The sequence below is a fragment of the Thermobia domestica genome, chromosome 15, assembly GCF_964235325.1.
Source record: "Thermobia domestica chromosome 15, izTheDome1.hap1.1, whole genome shotgun sequence".
NCBI classification, from domain to species: domain Eukaryota; kingdom Metazoa; phylum Arthropoda; class Insecta; order Zygentoma; family Lepismatidae; genus Thermobia; species Thermobia domestica.
In genome coordinates this window covers 169,327,440-169,353,138 of record NC_137468.1, presented here as the reverse complement: position 1 = coordinate 169,353,138, position 25,699 = coordinate 169,327,440, and the positions used below count along the sequence as shown (strand labels likewise).

The following is a 25,699-nucleotide window of genomic DNA, read 5'->3' as shown; positions in this document are numbered from 1 at the left end:
TAATAGCACTGTATTTCTGGATTCCTTGTGCTACTCATGAATTTGGGCCCCCGATATTGCTTTCTCCCAGTTACGCTTAGAATTGCAGATGTCATGGTTCATAATTATATGACTTACATTAGTTTAACACAAAATTCTCTTTTCTCTTTTCGGTCTTGAAGTGTCATCTTAATCACTTCAGCAGACAACCTTAACATCACCAGAATTGTTTCACCGTGATGTCTTCCTTTTGGTGGCCACATCAATTGGTTGTCTCTTACCACGTCAGCTAAGAACAGTCGTTGCAAACAGAATGCCGTGGCATGCAAAGTTTGGTTCATTTTGACTCTACCATATTGAATACATTTAACATAAGTGTAAGAACAAAGGTAAGTTTAACAAACAGAAAGATTAAATACAAATTACGTCAAATCATAACATTTATTAAATTTAAGAAAATAGTAAATTAGGTTATACATGCTTTACATACTTCTACGTACTTTCAATCTTACATTGCTAACTTCAATTTTAAAATATAATTTAAAATAACATTTTTTTACAATGAAGTAATTTGCATACTTCTTTGTTCTTTCATTTTAAATTAAAATAATAATTTTATAACGATTCTGAAGAAAAATGTTTCATTATAAAACCGTTGAATAAAGTGTTACAAAAGGCTTTTGCAGTAAAGTCATCACTTTCTTTCATTTTTCAAATTGGAATCATAGACCACAAAATGTTTCAAAAGTGTTCTTATTAAAGTTTCAAGTGCGATATTTTATTTTCATCATCTTTATTAAATTAATATTTTGAAAGAAAAATATTATCACAAGTCGTATAGTTTTCCCTATACAGATCTGAATTTTGTAATAACCACATAACTGGTTATAGAAAGTAATTTATTGAATAGTTTCAATTTATTATATTTATTTCTTCATTTTCCATGAAGTTGCTTGTTTAAATTATTCATAATTTTTATTATCAATTTCTTGTTGCAAATCTTGATATTAAGCTTGCTTGCTCGGAGAAAGTAGACCTACATCCAGACGAGCTACGTCAGTCCAGGAGTTGAGTTTCGTAGAGTTATAAAACTCTGTAAATGGCACGTACCAATTGGGTTCATCAAGTAAGCGTTTATCTTTATCAACATCAGGCACTTCTGTGAGTTTATTAGAATCCTGAAGTGTAGTTGGTCTGAGTTTACTCGTTTGCTTGTCGAGAATAGTTTTAGTCTGACAGACTTTAGGATTCTTCACGTTTGTCATTTCTTGAAGTTCGGATATCTTTTTCAAGTCACTTAATATTGTTTCTCGGACTTTCTTTCCAGATGTAACTTGATCGTTCACGTTTACTTTGATCGTCTTATTCTTGCTTTTTCGACCAAACACAGCCATTAGTACCTTTGACTTCTCTGGGCTTACTTTAGTTTCTATCTTCTCCACTTGGTGATCAACATAAACTAAGCTATCGTAATCCGATGGTAGTTTCTTGCTCATATTTGTCGCCACCGTGTTTTCACGTTTTCTCTTCCTAGTTGTTTCCGTTTGTAGTTCAGAATTTTCCTTCTCTAAACATACAAATGTTCTTGCATCATTTGGAATTGATGTTCCAAATACTGGACTGGAATCCATCTTGGTACTTCTGTACTTTTCTTTAGCGCCATTATCTGCGTCCTTCACACTTGCTACCATTAACGTTTCATTTTTCAAACTTAAATTTGCTATCGGAGAGTAATCGTTGTTTTCAACGACTTCTTCTGCAGCAATGATCATTTCTGTTGGAGTAAATTCGGTTTTCATTTGCTCACTTGCTACAATCGATATGCTTGGGCTTTTGTTGATCATCCATCTGGCTTGATTTTCAATCGGAGGATCAGAAACATCAGTCGAGTCATATTTACTTGTTGTATCTTTGGGTTTTTCAACGTGAAGTTCAGTCCGAGGCAAAATTCGTCTCATAAAATTTTGGTTAATATCGACAGTTGAGACAACAGATTCATGTGCTCTTCTTGTTTCACTACTGTGCTGCTGAAATCCGTAAATCACCACACCACTGTCTGTGATTATTGCTGTTGGGACAAGAATATCATCAACTTGATGTACTGATAAATACACCATATTCCGAGTCTGAGCAGATTGTAAAGGTGAAGTGACATATCTCGCTGTGGATGAGCATGTAAATGGATATTGGCAGGTGCACGGATGATACGCTCCGTGATTCCAGTTCAGGTAACAAGGGGGAGAAGAACTGAAATTTGGCTTCCAGCGTATTCTGCAATCACTCTTAGCCTGACGCACATTGGGGACACAGGTCGATTCAATGGTAGGTAGTACGTACCTCACAGACATTGTTCTGGAATGAGAACGGAGAAAGGTTCAAATTCTCAATGGTGGCAATGCATGAGTAAAAGTCAACAGATAATACAAGAGATGACTCAATAGGAGTGGGATTGAATATGAACCAGTATTACGTCTCATACAACCATTTCAAAATGGACACTTTATGACGCCAGAGCAGCGTTACTGAGAAACAGACTAGGGAGCGAGATATAGGAAAGTTGAAATGGAAGTGTTCGAGTAATTACAATACCACGTGTCAGGTACCTGAAAAACCACCCACTACGTCATCTAATCTCTTGTTCGCCAGTTATCTCTGGTTTTGGCAAATATGAAGGTTTCTTAGTCTAATTTTGTGTGTACCAATGAAGAAGGTGAACACACAAAAAGTTTCTAACCAAATATTTAACTTGGATTATTTTACTGTACAAAGCAGCATTGTAAATAGTACGAAAGAAACAACGGAACTGAATAAAAGTTTTGAAATTGGAAGCATGGAAAAACTGGAAAATTACTAGTTGGAACAGAAAACCCATAAGTAAATGTTAAGCCCAGTACAAAATATTGGAAATGAAACAAGTATAGACAAGATGTTCAGGCACTAAAAACATGGAAAATACCTAGGAAAATAGGTACTTATAATTCAAGAAATATGCCGTAAAATAGACACTTTTAATTCAAGAAATATCGAGTAAAATAGGTACTTATAATCAAGAAATAGGAAGTAAAATAGCGACTTATAATTCAAGGAACAAGCAATAAATTGTCACAATTCAAGAAATAGGCAAATTGAACTCTTACATTTTAAGAAATAGCTAATGAAATAATCATTTACAATTCAAGAAATAGGCAGTAAAATAGACACTTATAATTCAAGGAATAGGGCGTAAAATAGGCACTTACAATTCAAGGAATAGGCAGTAAATTGTCACAATTCGGGAAATAGACAAATTGAGCTCTTACAATTTAAGAAATAGCTAATTAAATAGGCACTTACAATTAAAGAAGTAGGCAGTAAAATAGGCACTGAAATCTAACTCGAAATTATGAGAACAAATATCCAATGGCATGCAAAAACTAATGAATAGTGTTCAAATAATTTAGAAACGTTTGTAACTTGTATGTTGAGAAGATCTTTTAAAGAAAGAGGAAAGGAATTATATTCTTGTACTTCTAATAAATAAGCGATTTACATATTATTACTTCATACAATAGTCCAAAATTTTTCAGTACTTTACACACAAGAGTCCTAGGAAAGAATTATTGATCATATGAAAATATAAATTATTAAATATAGTGGATCTACGGGTTACGGACCCCTCAGTTCTCGAACAAATCGTTTTAAGAACGTTTTATGAAAATTTTTCCTGTGGTTTACAAAAAATATTACGGGATACGATAGCACACACTCACCCAGTAGTACTTTTGCACGTTTGCCGTAAACATTTTCTGTCAGAGCACTGTGTTTTGTTATTTTTTTAAACTTTTGTGTATTTTCACCATCAATAATATTATGTTTATTTTAGTGTTATTTATTTGTCTTTAAATAGGGTATTATTATTTCAATTCTAAATTTCATTACAGAAAGCACTTTAAAACCTGAAGAATACAAATAGTATCGTGTTTCTGTGGCCAGAACAGATTAATTCTATTGACATTAATTTCAATGGCAAAAATAATTTCGATTCACGAACAGCATTACGAAATGAATGAAGTTCATAACCTGAGTCCGCTGCACTGTATATTTCAATTCAATACATTTTAGCAATCTGATACTACGAATTATTAATTACGATTGCATATAACAAGGTTTTTTTTTAAAAAAAAAAAAAAAGGTTGTTAATTGAAGGGTCCAGGGGAAGAAACTGATAAGTCCAAAAATCGATAATTTTTGTTTTAAATACAGTGTTGTTTAATGAAAACGGACGTTTCTGTTGATTTAATGACGAGGGGAACACTATGATAAGTCCGAAAATATTTACGGGTAAAGAAAACGCATCCTGGGGAAGAATATGTTAAGTCCACGACCTTCTGGGGAAAACGCTATTAAGTCCAGGTTATTGTTGTGTTGTGCAACTGGCAGCATTGATATCGGCCATTAAAGAAATTACTTGTTGGCAGTTCCGTTCAGAAACGTGCTCTAGTTAACGTGAAGTTTACAATAAAACGTGGGTTTCTTTAGTTGTGGTCAGTGGTAATGATCAACAAAGCATGGATGATTCCCTGAGTGAAGAAGAATCTGCTCTACCTTCAACTTCTAAGAAAAAACCTTCATATGGAAGAATTCGAGATCTAATGCAAAACTCAAACGACAGAGCCATGAGACCGGCCCAGAGTGCACCTGCAAACGACGTTTTGAGAAGGTTAATGATGTAGGAAAACAATAAATAATTAGACGAATGAACGAAATGGTGTCAAATGATGAAATTAACATAAACCTGTCAGGCCTAATTGTAATAGTACCTGTGCAGAGACGTAGGCCTAGGAAAAACGAGAGTGAAGCGTCTTATTGTGATGCATCATATTCATACCGACTGCGGGTGGTACAAGAAGGATAGGCATAGGAGGTGACTGTTTGTAAAGCTGCATTCGCTTCACCTCATGGTATTGGTCGCGGGAAAGTTGATGATCTTACGAAACATTTGAAAAATACTGGTAATCCTCAGCCTATGATGGCAAGTTTTAACGTATTACACGTTACAGAATAACTAACGTCAACTAGCCTACAAATGTTTAACTTAGTTTATAAACAGTGCTCTCAATCGGGTCGATTCCGACTCGAGCCGGGCCAGCTATTTTCGGGCCACTGGTTGGGGCAGCTCGGGTCATGAGTAGATTCAGCTAGGATCGTGTTACGGGTCGGTCGAGTCAGCTCGGGTCAGGTCAGGTCAAACATTTTTGTTTTGGGTCGGTTCAAGTTGACCCAAAATCCGACCGGAACCTTATCCGATACAAAAATGTTCGAACCAACCTGACATGTGACCCAATCCGAGCTGACTCGACTGACCCGTAACACGACTCTAGCTGACTATGCATGACCCGAGCTGACCAACCAGTGACTTGAAAAGAGCTGACCCGATTGACAGCACTACTTCTATTTACTGTCTCTAACCTATCTTGTTTTCACCTCAACTAATTTTAAAAGCATAACTCATCTAGGCCTATCATTTTTAGGGTTCCTGGAGATATCTCAAGAAAAATATGCAGATTTGCAGTCACTGAAAAACTATTGCTCTTTAAAGGCAGTGGAATACTACACAAACCTTCCAAAGGCACAGTAAATCAAGAAACCACCATTGAAAAGACTTCATAATATGTACAAGTGTTACTAAGATGTGTTTTATTATATTTCTTACAGCTATCTTGTAAATAAAATAATCATCAGTATCAAGACAGTACTGATTCTTTGGGGAAAACTCTGATAAGTCCGATAAATAAAGCACAGTACTTTTTTATTATTAAAAAAGGTATTACTACTATATTATTTTTCACACTTTATAATATCCAATCACAATAAGATATAACCAAATTGAATGTTTACAACAATAAGCATTGCACTGTAATGACATTTTGAAAAATATATAACTTCAAACTTTAAATTTGTTGTACTGTAAAATTTGCAAAATGTGACTTATCATATTGTTCCATTGGACCCTTCAATTGTATTCCTAAATATGATCGTACATTTTTAACCCTAGAATACTGATGGGAAAACTACAGCCTGCAGGCCAGACTCGGCTCCTAGAAAGACTCTATGGAGCTCGCGATATGATTCCTAAGCAGGCAAATTAAACATCAGTCCTTTGCAGTTCCAACAAGATTATGAGAAACTTTTTGAAATGCATTCACAATTTCATTCATTACATTTCCCTTACAGATCTTTCAATCATTAATATGGTTTAGTATTACCAGAATTTTGTGGCATGGGTTTTATTTATATATAAAATAAAAAAAGTTGCTTCTTCTGGGGGGCATCGCTCCGATCAACCCTCCCTGGATCCGCCCCTGGAGACGTGGACCTACAGCTTAACGTGGAATTCGAACTGAATGAGCATCCACCGGAAATCGAACCTGAATCTCCCACATCAAAAGCGTGTACGATAACCGCTTAGCCACGAGGGAAATCAGATAATGTCTTTATAGAAAAAATATTGTGATTAGTCTTCCGACACGAATGTTTAATTAGTTTAATGGAGAAAGAAATCCTTGATTTAATTACTGCCAGATGCGCAAGAAAACGGAAGATTTGCTTTTCTGCTCTGTGGTAGCCTTTTTAATAAAGATGTTCTAGAGGAACAGTGGATAGAATGTATTCTGTATAAAGGTTGGAATCACGTTGATAGTTAATATGTAGAGAAGAGGAGTGTACATTTCTAATTTTTGTGATTAATAGTTCAAACATTTAAAGTATCAAGCACATATTAAGGTATTCCACATTAGGTAAATATTTTTGAGACTCACAAAATTTCACATGGTTTTACATAAAAATCGATCCTATTATGAAAAGGTAGCTTCAGTGCCCATGATGTGCAAATATCTCTATTAACATTTTGTGATCTATCTTTGTGTTATATATTTTCAATATGCAAGATGTAGTCCAAAAATAAAATAGTATCCCACGTTTGATACTTTTCCTCTGTATATGCTTACTAATACATAAATGAACATATCAGTCTGTCGTCAGACCTTTGTAAAGAAACAAGTCACCTACAACCAGGAAATGTTGTACCCAGATAGATCTTCACCAGATTGAATTACATCCGGACTCATTTTGTTTTATTATTATCGATTCGAGGTGGATTGGAGGAGGGGTCACCTAGAGGTTCAAAAAATATAGAATATCTCAGAAACCCCTCAAGTTACACAACCTGCTCTATTCTACTGAGTTACTTGTTGCAGAGTATTGTCTGAGCGAAGAACGGACACTTCTGCAAGTGTGTAAATATACAGGTTGTTCGAAAACTATCTGAACAAACTGCAAGTTGTGACACAGGACACTAGAATAAACATTTTATTTGCCATACAATGGTGTCCGAAAATGCCAGCCATTGGTGGCGAACAAAACTAGTTTTTTTTTTTTTATTCAAACTCTTATTTTATTTTATTTTTATTTTTTTATTTAATTATTTTTTTTTATTTTTTTTATTTTTTATTTTTTTTATTTATTTTTTTTTTTTTTTTAGATTTTGAAAATTGGAACTATTACTGGTGGGGAACTATACAGCCACTGGAAAAGCCTCGTTTAAACGATCTTAGATGGTGCTGGGTAGGTCAGGAGATAACAAAGAGTTTAACCTGCATGCATCTCTGCAGGAATAACAAGCTAGCAGACATCCATCCAGGGGTGTAGCTAGCAGATTTATGTAGGAGGGGCCGTCGTTTTTGAAGGGGGCCAGCTACAATGTACAAACTTCTCCCCAAAAATGTATTGCAGCTAGTGTTTTTGAGACCTGTAAAAACCGGAAAATTTTTGTTTCCTTTCGGAAAACTAAAAACACTGTTATTTAGCTTATTATTATTATTATTATTATTATTATTATTATTATATTTTATACTATTTATTTATTTATTTATTTATTTATTTATTTATTTATTTATTTATTTATTTATTTATTTATTTTTTGCTTAACCAACAACTACTGCCCCGGACCAAACACTATACCTTTGTGCATAACTATTTCAATATAAGCCCTTGTACACAGAATGTATCTATAAAGGTAACCAAGAAAGTTCCATCGCTTTCTTACCCACCATCTTCGAACATCGATACGTCACCTGGGACTAAGACGTACCTGGAAGATTAAAAATAGTCCCCATCAGCATCGACAACCTTCTGTCAACGTTCTGCGGTAGAACTTGGTGGACCGCGAAGCGAACAAGGTATAAAGTGCATTTTCCACCTCTACTGGGGATTTGAACTGGCGTCCTCTAAGGTGATTGTTCAAGGAATGGAATAGGTGATAATCGGACGGTGTAATGTCCGGGGAGTATGGCGGATGCAATAGTGTTTCCCATCCAAGGCGTAGAATGGTGTCCCGGGTCACCCTAGCTACGTGGGGCTTAGCGTTGTCATGTAACAGGATTATCCCTTTGTAATTCAGAAGCGCTGGCTCCAGAGTTTTAAGCTTTTCTTGAATATGGCTCAACTGCTGACAGTACACAGTTGCACTGATGCTCTGACCAGCTGGTAGCAGTTAACGATGCACGACACCGCGAGCAGTCCACCAAACACACAGGAGGACCTTATTTTGGTGCAATGCTGGTTTCGGCTGTTTTGGAACTGGTTCATGGGATGCTAACCAATGATGACGGTTCCGTGGAGCTTCGTACAGGACCCACTTCTCATCACATGTCAACACTCTGTCCAGAAATGTCTCCTTCCTCAGATGAGACAGCAAAGAAAAGCTGTCTGTTCTCGTTGCCTTCTGGCCCGGAGTCAAATCATGTGGTATCCATCGACCTAACATGAAGTGTTTCCTTAGTTGATGAAGGTGCTGCCGAATAGTTTCTCCAGTTCCTCACATGTCAGGCCACTGTTTGTCTCAGTTGCTGCTTGAAGATCTTCATTTTGTACATGTGTTGGTCTTCCGGTATGTGGTGCGTGTTCGAGTGTTTCGTCACCGTCCTTAAACTTGTTAAACCACCGCTGCACTGTCCACATAGTCACGACAACCTCACCAAAGTTCTGGCATATCTTTCGCTCCGCTGCAGTGGCGTCTGATCCCAGTCTGAACTCATATAACATACACATCCTTATGATGCTCTGTGGAGGTTCCATGTTCACTCTGTCCTCACGCAAGTTTCCGGTGTATCTGAACTGCCACACCTAGGTAGTATGTTTGATATACCCACACCAATAACTGACCTTCGCCTTATCTCAATTCGCATTCAACTCACGCTGTGAAGGCAAATTGAACAAAGATCTCCACAGAAAGCGACAGAATTTTCTTGGTTACCTTTATACGTATGACTGATTTTCTTTGAAATTGCACTTAATTTCTTTAAGATATCCTGAAAAAAGTTTTATTTATTATTCGTGATTTAAAAAACGTAAGTATTTTATTAACGGCTAAATCTCACTTCCTGTTTTACACCAAGTAGCATTAAAAGGAGCAAATGAAATCCAAACTGAAATACTGGATAAAAACGTTGTTTTTCACCAAATTTTCCATCTGATAAAAAACGTTTTTAAAACACTAGTTAGAGCATGTAATAAATATAATGTAGTTACTAATTAGTTTAGTATCATAATTTTATAGTAGTGTTTATAGTACCTTGTTAAAATATTTGTCTTCAAACTGTCAAATATAAATCGCAGTAAATTGTGTAATCTGCTGTCACAAAAAAGTATACCACAGTATTTTCCGATCGGTATATGGAAGAGATACCATACTATTTTTTCGATTGGTGTGGTAAAATAGTATTTTTCCATACTATTTTACCGTGTAAACTTTGTTATTTTTAAATGACTGAAGCGAGGTAATCTTACGATGATGTTTTAAAAGCTAGTCATTTGCGGGGCCTGGCCCCGTAGGGCCCCCCGTGGCTACACCCCTGCATCCATCTGATGTATGAGCACTCAGACGAGCTGCTTAAAGGTTGTGCAGAGAAAGTTTCACGAACAGACATCTCGGGTATTCAGAGCACTAGGGTTTAAGTTCAATTACCAAAGTTATAAGAAAAAGAAACATACTGTTTGTATGCTCCGTATAAATACCTGAAAAAGTGAACACTTTAATAAAAACGGAGACTTTAAATATGAAATATGTCCTAGATAAACAATTTTGGACTTGAATCCCTTGTGGACTAAACGCCCCAACTGCCTAATAGACAAACACTCGAACGTGAGCAGAGGAACTGGGTATAAAATCTCATGATAAACGTGAGAGAGTAGATTCGTTAGGTCCCACGGTACTAACAAACCGAATGTGGCTGAACACGAATGGAAGAAAATGTTCTACGTGCTGTTGAGGAACGTTCATCCACAAGCACAAGAGCTAGTGTTTGTAGCTCTGATCTGAGTCATTTATTCTCAGGGATTTTAAATGACTATGAAATGCAACCATTCTCTCTCTTTAGTTAAGAGGGCAAGACTATTTTCAGAGTAAAGACTTCAACCGTTGGTACCTGCAAGACTGCCCTAAATTTTGATTTCTCTTCATACACATTGTACATGTACACGGACTAAAGTGCATTTATAAAATAAGGTCTATTTAAGAGTCACAATGTTCATGTGTGGGTGCATGAAAATCCGCATGCGACATTACCATATTCTTTCGAGCAAAGATTTTCGATTAATGTGTGGATTGGGCTTGTTCACGATTTCTTCGTTGCACTGTACATACTACCTCATCGTATTTAACGGACGCACATACAGTATCGTTCATTTTCCTGAGTTTATTCGATGACGAATTGGATTCAGCATGATGGTCTCCCTTGCACACTTTACTGGTAGTATCAAGACTCACTCATCGGCTACGTATTTCCATTGCTGGATTGACCGATGGGATCTTTTCCTTGGCCGCTATGATCACCTGACTTGTCATGTCTTGATTTCTTCTTATTAGGGCACCTCAAGACCATTACGCACGGTACTCCCATCGTCTCCGACCTACATTAGGTTGCTAGACTCGCTCCTGCAGCTGGAAAGGCTCGAGAAATACTTGAAACTTTTGAACACGTACGGGTATTCATGAGTCCAACAATTGAGTCTTTTGTTCGTCCCTTCTAGCATCTACTATATAAATAGGACCAAATAAAACATTTCTTACGTTGTATGTGACCTTTCATTTTATCTATTTTTGCCACCAGAGATTAAATGTGGCATTGCTTAATTGGCAATTTGCCTTAGTTTGGAGGGAGGTAATGGGTTTGCTAATTCGAAGGAAGGAACACTGAGAAACAATTGATCACAAAACCAGAAATTTCTTTTATGAAGATACTTTGCAGATTATAACAAAGAATGCAATGATTCTTGAAGCAAATCGTTGCACTCAGGAGGAGGCGTAGTGGCTCAGTGGTAGAGCGCTCACTATTGGTGCGTAGAGTCCCTGTATCGATCGCAGCTCGCGCCTTGGGGTTTGTAGTGGCCAAACACTGTTTGCGTGAGCTTACTCGCACTTTCCTAATTTCACTATTTTGTTCATTATCATCACGGCCTCCGTTAGCTTCACTGAATAATCGTGGGATGTTACGCATCTCCCAGCCCAATCCTAACGGAAACTACGTAGGTTTATTGTCCCTTACGAAACACTTAACAATTATTAGCTAATTATACAATTTATCTTAATAAGAAAATAATATCTATATTTTACAATTTATTTATCTGATTCCGCGTTATTATGTCAAAAAAATTATAGAAGAAACGAAAGACCTCTAAGAATAAGTAACAAAATGGTATAACCTTTAACATGTTTAAAAAGCCGTCCAATAATAAATACCAAACTATACGTTTTTTCACGAAGCTTTGCAGCTCTTGTAAACAACGCAGACGGCAGTGTGTAAATGTTGCCAACTAACAGACTAAAAAGTTTATAGAAAACCTCGAGCTAACAAATTAAGAAACAAACCGAAGAGCGGGAGATTGAAAATGAAATGGCATGGACTTCTGATAGATTATCAAGATGCATTTGCTCTCTCCTGAATCTTTGAAGCAGCATATAAATATAGACACAGAACACTAGGAAGTATGGCTGCCCGCAGCGGGGAAGGGGCAAAGGGGATGTTGCCTCCCAGGGTTTTGAAAGGTTTTTGGAAGTGCATGTCAAGACATACTAATTTGCTTACTTAAATGTTATAACACTTAATATATTCATATTAAATAATATAGTATCTGGTATTATAGATTATTTACTGTAGTTAATAAGTATATGCGCGTAAATAACTGTTGTTTTACTTGATGTATTATGTGCCCTGGTGTATCGAAATATTGTGTATTCGCGACTGAGTTTGTGTGTCGGTCTTTTGTTCCCTTCCCCCGTGGAATCAGTATTTTACCTCCTTGAAAAAGTCCTGCGGACGTCCATGCCTGGAAGCCGGGCTGGACAATCTCTTAAATTTTCCCTGTAACTGCAAATCATGGCTAATCGTGGTTGACCATAAATCTTCGTCCTCTGTACATCAGGTAGTTCGCATTAATGGTTCAAAATATTCAATCTATCACTACTAAATTTTATTTAGCCTGCCCATAGCGTCAAGGGATAACATGGAAAATTAGAATCAGAGCTATTGGATCTTACTATGTTCTCTAGTCTTTGTTGTCTTACTATATTTATTAGCTTGACTAGCAGATGTACTAAAACATATGCTCTTTTACCCCCATCCATTTCAAAACTGTGTTTCGGATCACTACGTGACTCTCAAGTAGAGGCAAGAGAACATGTGGGTAATTGTTCATTAAAAAAAAAAAAAAAAAAGCGAAAGAGTTTATTTATTGAATGGATTACAATTTTAGTATCCCTTGAAGATTTTTTCAGATATTTTGTTACTCCTGAGAACGGACAATCATTCTTACGACTCTTAAATGTTCATTTAACCCTTAACGTACCAAGCCTAACTCGTCAACGTTGTTTACCAAGCTGGGGTCTTCTGGGGGCCCCAAGTATTATTTTAATTTCTCAACATAGTATTGCAACTCAAATTATTATTTTTTGGATGTCTAAAAGCATACCTAAGTCAGTTTCTCGTAAAATTTTATACTTTTGTGTTCGTAAATCTGAAATACAAGTTTAACAATGGAGCTTTTACATTTTCCAGTGTGTTTTTATTTTTTGTATTTTTTTTTTAACGAACGCATCGTTGATCAAATTATGTAATAGATAGTATATCCCAAACGGATGCAGGACACACATAAAAATTCAGAATAAATTGATTCTTATAGTTGCAGCAGAATCACCAAATATCGCCATCTGGGGTTCCTAGAGGACCCCGCTTGGTATGTTAAGAGTTAAACCCGATCGTTTCTTTTAATCGATATGCGAATTATAACCAAGGATAAAAGTGAGGGAACGCAGGAGAACGCCATCCCCGACCTCGGAAAAATATTACGACGTCCCTCAGTTCCTAAGAAATTAAAACGGGCAAGGATAGGCAGGGGGCGGCGTGACGTCATGCCGCTTGCTACCGTACCCCTACCTTTTCAGATCCACTTTTACCCCTGATTATAACATACAGAATTAACATCAGACGTTACGCTACTTCGAATCGGTGAAATTGCTTTTATCTTTATTTCTTACTTATCTTTAAAATAATAGGCCTACAACTTTTTATATCCAATGAAAGGCTCTCCAATTATCTGAAGTATAATGCATTTAATATATTAAATAGAAATTTAGTACAAGTGCTCAGTTTTTCTTTTGGGTAACATAATGAACATTTGCATCCCAGTTCTCTGAAACTGACTAAACAGTCTGACTACAATTCTAAAAAAAAAAAAAAAAAAAAAAAAAAAAAAAAAAAAAACCGAAATATAATCAGAAGTGAGCAACACTTGCAATGAGCCAAATGACCATTATTCTTCCATAAGAAAATAGTCCCCAAGAAATTCCACTTGTTCAACCTAAGTAGCAATTATTGTATTTTTAAATCACACTAAGAACATTTTAGTTTCAATTAAAAGCACATTTCTATATGTGGATTGACATCTTACACAAAAATTTAAATTTAACAGGAAAACAGCTACACCCACTGACAAATACGCACAGCGCGCGCTATATTTGATGATGGCCATGCAGGCAGGAAGGTTACCAGTGAAGGATTACATGCACGTGCAGAAGCAGAAATATTGCGGGAAACAGACGAAGCATTTTCTCCTGCACCAATCGCTGAATACTCGTGCGCGGAGTGATACAAATTGAGTTACGCGGTTTGTTTTTGAAGAGTGCAAAGGTTTGTGACTATTTTTTTTTTTTTATATAGTCACATAGTACACGGTGGTTCGCATATATTTCCCACGAGAGGGCAAAGTTTGCAAAGTTACTGTATTTTACTTCTATTTATTTCTGTTAATTTAACGGCTTTTTCCATCTACGGATTAGCCGGGGATAATGAAAGAAAAAGGACGTAGAAACGAGTTATCCAGTTGTTAATTTACGTATGATGCCATCCCGCTATTCCTTGCTGTGACTCAGGGAAAACCTTGAAAGATACCTTGAATAACATTTACAAGCGGTTCCAGAATCTCGCTTTACGCTGCTCCCATCACCAATCCAACAATGAAAGTAGGCATTGTTTCAGCACTAAAAACATGATCAGTCCTATTCTCTGTTAGTTGCATCTCAAGAACAGTAATAATCACGGCATAATTTTCAGCAAAAAAAAAAAGATCGTATTTTGGGTTGTCTTATATTATAATTTAGGGTTAAGTGCTGCAGAGTAGTTCCAGGAATATGAAACCTAACCTAAAGTAAACTCTTAACATGCTGGACCTACTCAGTGACACAAAGGACTTAATTTGTCACATATGGTTCCATTCGTTCACATTACGGTTGTTTATACATCATAATCTGTTCCTGTTCCAGTTATCTTATGTTTCTCTTTATAATTAGTTAATCAGTTCTTTTGCTAGCTAGCATTCATTCTGCAATATAATTAATCCTTGTTACTATACTACTGATTCGCTTATTTCTTGTTCCTAGTCCATTTGCGCGGTTTTGACATGAGAGACCGAGTTCGGTTCTCAGCGGGAGCTCATGTCATTTGGTTCCCACATTAAGCTGTAAGTCCCGTCTCATTTAGCCTCGCTTCTGAAAGGAACACTAAAGTCAAAATCAATCCAAAATATTGATTAGTATGTGTGCCACAAACTGTAGACCTAATTTTTCCGTATTTTGCTGACCATCTAATATTATATGTAACAGGTAGGTTACTTTTGCAACAAAATTTGCAAATGTAAATTGGACGGACTCAGGGTAAAAGGTAACAAGTCACTTTTTTTCAATTTTCGGTTTTTAACACAGAGTTGTAGTAATTTAAATGCCGCTTTTTTGTATGAAAAGCCCTATGAAAAAAACGTGACCAAAAACAAGTACAAGGGACGTGCAAAAGGGAATAATTAAGCTACAATGGAATCCACACTGGGTAAAAGGAAATAAGATGACTCTCCTGAAAAATGAATAAAAATGACTTGTTACCTTTTACCCTGAGTCCGTCCAATTGTTTGCAAATCTAATGTTTTTTTCTTTCACTTTTATTGCTTTACTCCTAAATGATTTCCTAAGATATTCTGGACTTGCCCTGGTGCTTACACAAATAATTGCGTACTGTTTGGTAATATGTGTGCAAACTGATGTGCTTTGGAAACAACTTACGTGCTATGCAATTATTTCATCACAAATTTCACTTGTACTGCCTTAGAAATTATTTCTTAGGGTAGGAGCTTCATTAATGAGTGCAGAATCACTTTACGAGGATTTCCTCTTACGCATGTATATGTGTCCAGACTTATGCCATAAAAACCGTTGTGCAAAAAACAAACCAACTTGTGGCATGTGGGCCACTAAAAGTGAGAATGCTATGTAAGCGGGTCAGGGAAGGAGTAGAGCAGGGTAACTCCATCGGGAGGGTGTTCCCAAGGAGCAGGCACGTCAGCGATGGAGAGTATGTGCATAAACACTTCATATCGCATAATATTATATAGGTTATTGCATAGAGCATTAATGATAGTTTCAAGCTTCTCCCTCTACACTTGCAGTCATAAAATACATGTATTTATATCATGTAGAAATACCCCGCCGGTGGAAATTAGGAATATGAAATCAAATATTTCAATTTTACATCCCCCGATTATGCCAGCTAGGCTAACGGAGACGGTGATGATGAGAAATGATTGGAACGGTGGAATGAATAAAATGGAGGAAACGGGGAAAGCCCCGAGAAAACCCACGAACACGGTGTTTCTCCACCACAAAGCCCACTTACCGCGAGCTGGGATCGAACTATGGATTCCACGCACCAAAGGTAAACGCTCTACCACCGAGCCACCGACCTCCGGTGAAAATTAGGATGTTACTCAGTCGTCTTTCTTAAACACTCACTTATTTTAACCCTAGTATAGCTTTTCATTATGAAAAATTGAGATAAATTCCTCCAACAATTGAATATCCTATATATCTAATCCTCTTGCATATGAATTCATTCATTTTAACTTAAAACTAAATTTTTATGACAGACTATTCTTAATCAGTATCCAATGGAGAATTAAATTTAAGAGATATTTTCGGGGACCGAAAATTTAATTCAAATTATTGATTTACTTGAATTTCAGAGAGAACCCACGATCTCTTCTTTCGCACATACATCCATTATTGTCATTATACACTAATGAGAGAGTTATTTTAACATCATGGAAAAAACATTCTAGACTATTGTACTGCAAATATTGCCTATCCAAATCTGCGTTTCATTCGCCTGTCTCTACTCCCTCCGCCCCTACTCTTCTTAGTAGATAATATAATGGTATATCTCTGAGTCAATCTCAATAAAAATGGCGTTAGAAAACTATTAAGCCTTCCTAACTAAAACAATCAGATCTGCATATCTAATTTCCTATAAATATAAGACCATAAAGAACTGGTGATTCTCTTGACCCTGAATCAACCCGGAAAGCTGTGACCCAACATCCCATAAATAATTCTTATCTTTTCTTTGGATAATTTTACTACAATTAAAAAATAATAATAATAATAAAAATTATGATACAAGATCATGGAGTGCATAAACGGAATTTCAAAATAAATATTATATACTTTTTTACTTTTTAAATTAAGTATAACGTTTTAATAGAAGTACAATATGACAAGAAAATGGTTGTAATTAATTACGAAACTATATGACTTTCAAATATTGTCATTAGTATCTGTCTCTCAATATTTCTTAAATATGGCGATTGACATTGTTCTGGAAAACTCGAGTACATTTTCTGTTAACACAGATTTATAAAATAATAACAATAAAGATATATTTATAATGGTAATAAATATTGGATTTACATACCTTAATTTACTTATAAAATGTTTTATAATTAATTATTTGAAATGAAGGGTTGTAACCCTTCAAATTATGTAATTATTTAGACGTAGCTTTATTCGTTTGGATGTAGTTTTATGGAGTAAAGTGGCGACATCTCTTTCCACTTTTTATACAGAGCTATAACATTGACATTAAACACATTTAAGCCAGATTAGTAATATATTATTTCATTATGTAGTTTACTGTAAACTCACCACTGATAAGATTGAATTTGTCCTGTTCTATGATTTAAAGGTATGTTATGAAGTGTTATTGGTATATTTTATGTTAAAAACTTCCTTAACGATCTTTATTAAATACTCTCAATCTACGACAGGAAGCAGGGGTGTCATTTACGAGGGGAATAGGGTCACCCTGAATTTACAATATTAAAACGACATTGTACAGAAGTACGCCATAAAAATGGCAAGTTTATGGTGAAAATGAGTGAGTGTATATGAAAGAGGATTGTCTAGAGTATTAATTTCCATTGTCTGAGCATTTCTGCACAATGCAGGAAACCATTACTTTACGTTTACAAGTGTAATAGGCCTATATTACAAGTACCAAACAATTACAATTGATACTAACCTATGTGATTTTATGCGATATCGAATATTTTTTGCACTCTACTCTTTTATATACATACTCTGTATCACAGACCCACCTGTTTCCTGTATTTTGTGTGAACCCCTGCTCAGGCCGGTAGTCAGCCCAAAAATATATGGGGGGCGGTAGAAGTTAGGAGGCCGATCCAACCATATTATAGTCCATCACCATATTAGAGTTCATTTGCAAGGTTACTGTGAAAGTTTTAGGGGTGGCATCCCTAGACCCTCCGTGGATACGGGCCTGCCCCTGCTGCACTTTTTCTCTGACTTGGTTAGATAATATGCTCCCTTTCTTGGCCATCTTACAAAGGTACTATCCTCGTTTGTACGTATACCCTCCGTCGCTAACACACATGCTCCCTACGAACGTACCTTCATGTGGGCCCTTCTATTACACTCATTTTTTGACGGTTACATTGTATTCTTGCTTTGAATAGCCACCTAGCATAACTTGATTTGTGTTTTTACACAATCACTTTTATGGCATACGTTCGTACGCGTCTTGATGCGTAAGGGGAAGTGCATCAGTTTGCACCCAATGATATGGTTGTGTGCCCGGGTAATAAACGTCCAGGATGTCTTAGGGAATCATTTGAAACAATAAAAAAAAAGTTAAAGACTTTTTAATTTGACGGATTGTTCTAAACCTGTACCGGCAAAACTCTACTTATATCGTTTGAAAATACCGCAACTTCTCTTACTAATGGTATCATTTGCGATTTTGTCTGAGGGTGAAAGATCTCCACTTACAATACGAATTTCACTATTTTTATTAGTAACTATGGTCAATGTTCCGTTAAGGGGGTCCACTTCTTTCTATTGATTTTCGTTTGATTACATAATATAACGTTATATTAGGTTAGATTAGGTCAGGTCAGGTTAGGTTAGGTTAGGTTAGCTTAGGTCAGATTAGGTTAGGTTAGCTTAAGGGAGTCCAGTGTAGTTCTGGACCCCCTTAACGAAACATGGACCGTAACTATATTAATAAACAATTTATTTTTAAAAAATGTGTTTCTCAGGCTAAGGTGGCAAAGCCCCCCCTTCTGCCCTTCCTAAATGACACCACAACCCATTTCTCTCCCCATACCCATAGGCGCCTGAGCCATGGGGCAAAAGGGGTCATTTGCCCCCCATTTCCCAGACTGGGGGGGCAAACATAGCATTTTGCCCCCTCACTTTCGGGGCACCAAACAATATCCAAAAGTCTTGTCTTTCAGGGAAAACTATCTCTCAAATACAAAGCACTGAAATAAATTGCTAAGTGTTTATCATTTTTAATTTTCTCTCTCTCTCTCTCTCTCTCTCTCTATATATATATATATATATATATATATATATATATATATATATATATATATATATATATATATATATAATGTGTGTGTGTGTGTGTATGTTTTAATGGTATCAGGTTTTCATCTATAATGTTCAAGATGCATATGTTTGGGTCAAAATTAGTGAACCATACATAGGCAACAGCTGGAAAAGAAAAATTCAAGATTCTCAGATTTTGGTAAACCATCGATACAAAGAGCTAGATTCCAGCATTCTTTTAATGCTAGGTCAGTTTTAAAATGCGCATGTCCAAAACAATGTGGAGGATTAAAACAACTGCAGATGGAAAAGTGGGTACAATAACCTGTCAATCACATCCTCAGGGTGTCCCGTGCCGCATTAGAAGAAAGAACATGGTAGAAAAGCGAGGTGAGGTCAACTTCTGCCGGTATCTGTGAAGCCAAAGAAAAGTATAGGAGGAGGGTGGACACTTCTGCTATCAAGTGACAGTCCATGTTGATCTGTTGATCTTTTAACTTCCGAACAAAGCATTCTTTTAATGCTAGGTCAGTTTACGGTACAAGAGAGACTCTCACCAATCTTCGAACAGATGAACATTTTGACAGGGTTTGGACTAATGGAACGACAAAAAGAGAGTTGTTAGGCGTAGAAGAACCAATTTTGCCGTGTCAGCGAAAAATTCCGAGACGACTGGACGATGGCTCTCCAACCACACTTTTAATGATGTGAAACACTTATATAAAGTAGAAATCTGGTATAGACTATTGGATATAGTTTGTGTTGAGATCGAAAGACTGTTTGACCAACAGGACATGAATACAGCGTTACACCCAGAGAAACTTATTGTGAAAGCCGCATGTGATATACTATATGAAGGATAACGATGATTTGAACGAAAGTAGACTTCGAGTTCAGCTAAGAATGTTCCGTGATGTCGTTATAAACGATGCCAGAGATGTTGTTTCAGTGCAAGACGTCGTTGATATTTTAAGTAGCATGGGGAATATGTCATATCTCTTCTCTGAAATTAAAACTTTGCTGGAACTACATTTACTTTCACCCGCTACAACGGCTACTGCAGAAAGAACGTTTTCAGCTCTGCGTCGATTAAAGACCTATCTTAAAAGCACTATGACTCAGAGTAGACTTAATCATGTTGCTGTTCTTCAGATTCACCAGGAAAGACTTGACAAATTAAATGTGCGTGATATAGCAAATGAATTCGCATTAAAGACAGAAATCCGCAGAAAAACGTTTGGTTGTTTCTGAAGCCAAAACTATTGTGTATATGTGGTGTGTTGGGAACTGCGAGTGATAGTAATATAGTTTGTGATTTTCTTTTTATTGTATAAGCAGCTTCTACTGTATCTTAAACATTTCGAATATTTGGTGTTTATATATATTTTTACAAGACCAGGAAATGATCATTTTCAAGAAAGAAGCCTTAAATTTACGAAAGTAATAAACATATTACTTTTTTACCATGGTAGAGCAATGCAGTAATTTAGTATATATAATTAGTTCGTTCTTTTATAATGCTTTCAAAAGGCAAAATTCATTCCTAATTCGATTAGCAATGGTTGTTCATATTGCTGTTCACAGTGAAATATTGTTTTGATTTCTGGGCGAGTATTTTTTGGTGTGAAATTCATCGAATTATCGATGCCTTGTGTGGTAAGAGAGTTCCGTGAAGGTTTTTTTTTTTTTTTTTTTTTTTTTTTGGGTGCGGTGAAATCTCCCAATGTTTTCGGATAATGTTCCCATTAAGATGTCGAAAATTTTAATCAACCGAAAACCACTAGTAATTGAGGTTAGCGCAATTTATTTGTTGATTGCACAATTTCATGTGATTGTTATCAGAACATTCATTTACAATAGTGTTTTTTCTTCGTTGGGGTCTTACATAGCGCAATTTGTAATCTTCCTTCCCGATAGGATGCTTAACAGTGATCGTCTTCTCGTACGAACAGCAACCATGATTGCTGTAGACCACAAATAAAAATTGAAGCTATGCTTATCCTCAAAGCCAATGACAGAAAGAATTATTTTAATAATAATAATAATAATAATAATAATAATAATAATAATAATAATAATAATTATTATTATTATTATTATTATTATTATTATTATTATTATTATTATTATTATTATTATTATTATTATTAAATTCCTTAATCTTTATTGCCCAATTTTGCCCCCTCACTATTTACATGTGTTAGGCGCCTATGCCCATACCTAAAATGACACTACCTCCAGAAAGACGTTTAGACTTTCAGGACAGTTTAGTTCTTCATTCGTCACGAAAATACTGTTGCTCGATCTTCCAAACCTCAACAATCCACTAACAGTTTAGCCAATTGATTGATTTAAATGGCCTCAATTATTTACGTGCGGGTTGAGTTTAGGTATGCCACTGGAGTCATTGTGTATGTACTAAGAAAATTTGCAGAGTTAGCCAAAATTGGGTTGCTAGTACCCAAGTTGCTATATAGCACACCGAGCTTTCGCTTACTGCAACCGAGTACTACTCTGTTACTTAGTCTTCGCTCATTGAGCCGAGGGAATTAGTTAATCGAAAACTTACAGGTCATTATTTAAAAAGAAGAAGAAGGGAAGAAAGTGAATGGATTAGAGGTAGTTCGAACCACCGACCCACAAACCAGTAGTATAACATCTTAACACTCTTTAAAGAAAAAAGTTAATTGGTTTATTGAACGTGCCTCATTAACTTGCTTAACTACTTATTTCTAGGTTTCTACTTAATTTTTACTCTTTTGTACAATAACTTATAACGACAGGGAACGAAGACCGTTAAAATTCTAAGGGCTTTCCCACCGTGAATCGAACCCGGAACCGCATACATCAAAGACGCATGCGCTAGCCCCTAGACCAGCCCGAAGGGCATACACTCGCCAACCAAAGCAATTAATATTATGCTTTGTGGACAATCATGTCATTTCTTGCTTCTCTACTAAGAATGTAATAATGGCAATACTTGGATCATTTCAATACAGCTAGAACCTTCTCAAATGGATCAATTTCGTTGAAACTTTGTGCATCGGTTCCTTTCACAATGCTTGGGGGCTGTCCAGGAGCGGATCCAGGGGGGCGATTGCCTTGATCGCCCTCCCCCCCCAGAAGAGGAAACTTTCTTATTTTATATATAAATAAAACCCATCCGAGAGCTCTTAAAAGTAGCTCTAAGTAGTAGTATTACGACCTACCGCCCCCCCTCAGAAGTCCGTCCTGGATCCGCCCCTGGGGTTGTCTACACATTCGACAGCAAACTAATCGTTTTTAAGGGGTTTGATAACCGAGTAAATTGGTTAAAAACATTTTTGCTAATTTTCTCCGTGATTAGTTGTCCAGAAATAGAGTAAAAGAGCAAAGAATAGTTTAACTGATTACTGCTCGGTTACTCATAACGCGGAGAGTTTCTTCAAAAAGGAGTAGTTTTAACGGAAATTCGGCTACTAGTAACCGAGTTTTCATTTAACTCTCACTTAACAAGGGAACAATTTTCTCAGTGTGGTTTAAAAAAAAAATAGAATTCGTTTGCATAGCTATTACTAAAGGCGGTTACTACAAAGAAAAGAATGAGTCCATGTTCAGTTCTCAGAAATGTTCAATGTACTGTAAGTTCTCAGAAAATAACAAGTCAGAATTATAATAATCCTCTTTTACCATGACATACTATCTTTTCAAGATTAAAATAAGCGTCCGAATTTTCTCTGAAACCAAGTTAATCAGGTTTTCCACTAATTCGAGAAAGATTGAAATAAATAGTTCCATTAGGGCTGCCAGCTTTTCAAAATGGAAATACCGAACATCTCCTGGAGTACGTATACTCTTAAGATTGTGACATCATCGCCCGTCTAAAATGTGGACAACCCGAAAGTGGCTACTTCACATAAAATTGAGCAATTTGGAGTTCGAATTTTATAACTTTTGAACCATTTATTAAACTTACTTTGTAATGGACCCGTTTATTACATTACTGGATTTTGTGTTTTCTCTGTGTGCGCCCTTATTCTTCACATTAACCTATTTTAAATGTTACAGTATTAATTATTGTTAATGTTGAATTTGATCAATCAACTGAGTGAATCTAATCTCCAAAGTAAAAGGCGACATGAAATTTTCCTGCACCATTGAAGTGCTCACGAAGTTGACGATGAAATTAATGCGTTTTTCTTCTTCTTCTTTGCGTGACAATTAAAGTTTACTTTGTTAGAAGAAAAATAGCATTCGTCTTTATTTACATTATATTTTTGCTGTAATTTTAATCCTGTAGAAAAAATAAATAAATAAATAAATAAATAAATAAATAATAATAATAATAATAATAATAATAATAATAATAATAATAATAATAATAATAATAATAATAATAATAATAATAAATATGTAATATTGAAATCACAAAATCTTTGGTAACAATCCTATAATTAGTCATAACAATGTAAGGTAATTATTTCACCGGATACTCAACAAGTTTATAAAATTTTGAACAACAGTGTAACAGGGTGTCTACTAAAATTCTAAAATGAAATCTCGTGACTTTTACGTGACCTTTTCTTTACCAAACCATAAAATTTTGTAACGTTCACAAGAGCGAATTAGACCGAATGTTCATGCATGCGATAGAAGCGTGCTTTGCTTGCGATTTGGTAGCGTCTAAAGCCGACCATAGGCATTTTTTGTGGTGAATTTCGACGTTTTATAGAACAAAATTTTCCAGTCTGTAATTACATTTGTACATATTTTAAAAAATCGTGACCCAAAAGCTAAATTTCGTGACTTTTTCTTGACTTTCATGAGCGTTTTCTGATTTCGTGACTTTTTCATGACTCGTGACTTTCGTGACCGGTAGACACCCTGACTAACTAACTAACTAACTCTATGGCCTATGGAACCCGGAGGTTCAGTGCCGCGTTCACAAAAGCTCTCCACTGACTTCTATCCTTAGCTAATTGCATCCAGTTTCTACTTTGTATTCCTATCTCTGCGAGATCCATCTTAATATTGTCCTCCCATCTGCGCCTAGGTCTTCCTAATGGTCGTTTTCCTATGGATCTACCAGTCACGACTTTGAAAGCGTTTCTACTTTCTTCCATTCTAGCTACATGACCTGCCCACCTAAGCCTCCTAGACTTGACGACCCTAACAATGTTGGGTAAACCGTATAAACTATGTAGTTCCTCGTTATGAAGCTTCCGCCATTCCCCATTCTCGTTCCTCTTGGGTCCGAATATTCTTCTCAGGATCCTGTTCTCAAATACTTTCAGTCTATGTTCTTCCCTCAGAGTAAGCGACCATGTTTCACAACCATACAGAACAACAGGCATGATTATCGTTTCATATATTTTAAGCTTCAAATTCCTCGACAGAATTCGCGACGACAAGAGATTTTGAACCGAATAGTAACACGAATTCCCTGCATTTAGTCGACATTTAATTTCTTCGTGGATATGATTTTCGTCTGTTAATATTGATCCTAAATATTTGAAAGTATCCACTTTATCAAAAGCATTATTTAATATTTTAACGCCTCCACAATTTGCCGTATTACGATCCCGACGCACTTCCATGTATTTAGTTTTCTCTGCATTTACTTCTAAACCCATGTCCCTGCAAGCGTTTAATAAGATCTCTGCATTTATTTCTACTGTTCTCCTATCACCCCCTATTAAATTTACATCATCAGCATATGCCATAACCTGGTGAATGCCGTTCAACTCTAGGCCCTGGTTGCTATCTTTAATTTTCCTTATGGCGTATTCCAGCACAAAGTTAAATAATAATGGCGACAACGCATCTCCTTGTTTCAGGCCATTTTCGACGTGGAAGCTCGTGGACAAAAATTTTCCTACCCGGACTTTACTTTGGGATTCACTTGAACATATCTTAATTAATCTAATTAGCTTTCTCGGTATTCCAAGTTCTGTAAGAACGTTGTATAATGTTTCTCTCCTAACCGAGTCGTAAGCCTTTCTAAAATCAATAAATAGTTGATGTACCGGGGTACTGTATTCCCACTTCTTTTCGAGTATTTGGCGAATGGTAAATATTTGGTCGATGGTTGATCGATTTCGTCTAAATCCGCACTGATAATCTCCAATAATTTCATCTGCGTATGGGGTCAATCTTGCTAACAGAATATTTGAAAGGATTTTATAGGATGTTGACAGAAGAGAAATGCATCGATAATTATTACAGTCAGTTTTGTCGCCTTTCTTGTGAATTGGAACAATGATTGATTCTTTGCACTTTTGTGGCAATTCTTCCTTGTTCCAGATAAGGAGAATGAGTTTGTGTTCCACAATTTTTCGCCTCCAGCTAAAATTAACTCAGCCGGAATTTCATCTACACCCGGAGATTTGTGTTTCTTCAATTTTTTTTATAGCGGCTTCCACTTCTATTCGATTGGGTTCTGGAATATACGGTTCTGCGGTGTGTATCTCCTTT

The 25,699-nt window shown here is 36.1% G+C and overlaps 1 protein-coding gene across 2 annotated transcripts; it reads right to left on the bottom strand.

The window, feature by feature from the left end:
• Positions 1–427: 427 nt before the first annotated feature.
• On the bottom strand, positions 428–17,441 carry LOC145671350 (uncharacterized). Of its 2 annotated transcripts, none has more exons than XM_081740394.1 (2): positions 16,568–16,686; positions 428–2,331 (listed from the first exon to the last, which is right to left on the bottom strand). In XM_081740394.1, the coding sequence occupies exons 1-2, from the start codon at positions 16,606–16,608 to the stop codon at positions 987–989; spliced, it is 1,386 nt and encodes a 461-aa protein (XP_081596520.1). In that variant the 5' UTR covers positions 16,609–16,686; the 3' UTR covers positions 428–986. The 2 variants fall into 2 exon arrangements, with proteins under 2 accessions (XP_081596520.1, XP_081596521.1); XM_081740395.1 differs by lacking the exon at positions 16,568–16,686 and adding an exon at positions 17,307–17,441 and having other exon boundaries at positions 429–2,331.
• Between the last annotated feature and the right edge of the window lie 8,258 nt (positions 17,442–25,699).

Excerpts from the sequence above, each read along its gene's own strand:
- LOC145671350 (XM_081740394.1), bottom strand. The coding sequence starts at position 16,608 with ATGTGCGAAAGAAGAGATCGTGGGTTCTCTCTGAAATTCAA. Across the intron at positions 2,332-16,567 it reads GGGTTCTCTCTGAAATTCAA|AACAATGTCTGTGAGGTACG; the intron begins GTAAATCAATAA and ends TTCTCATTCCAG.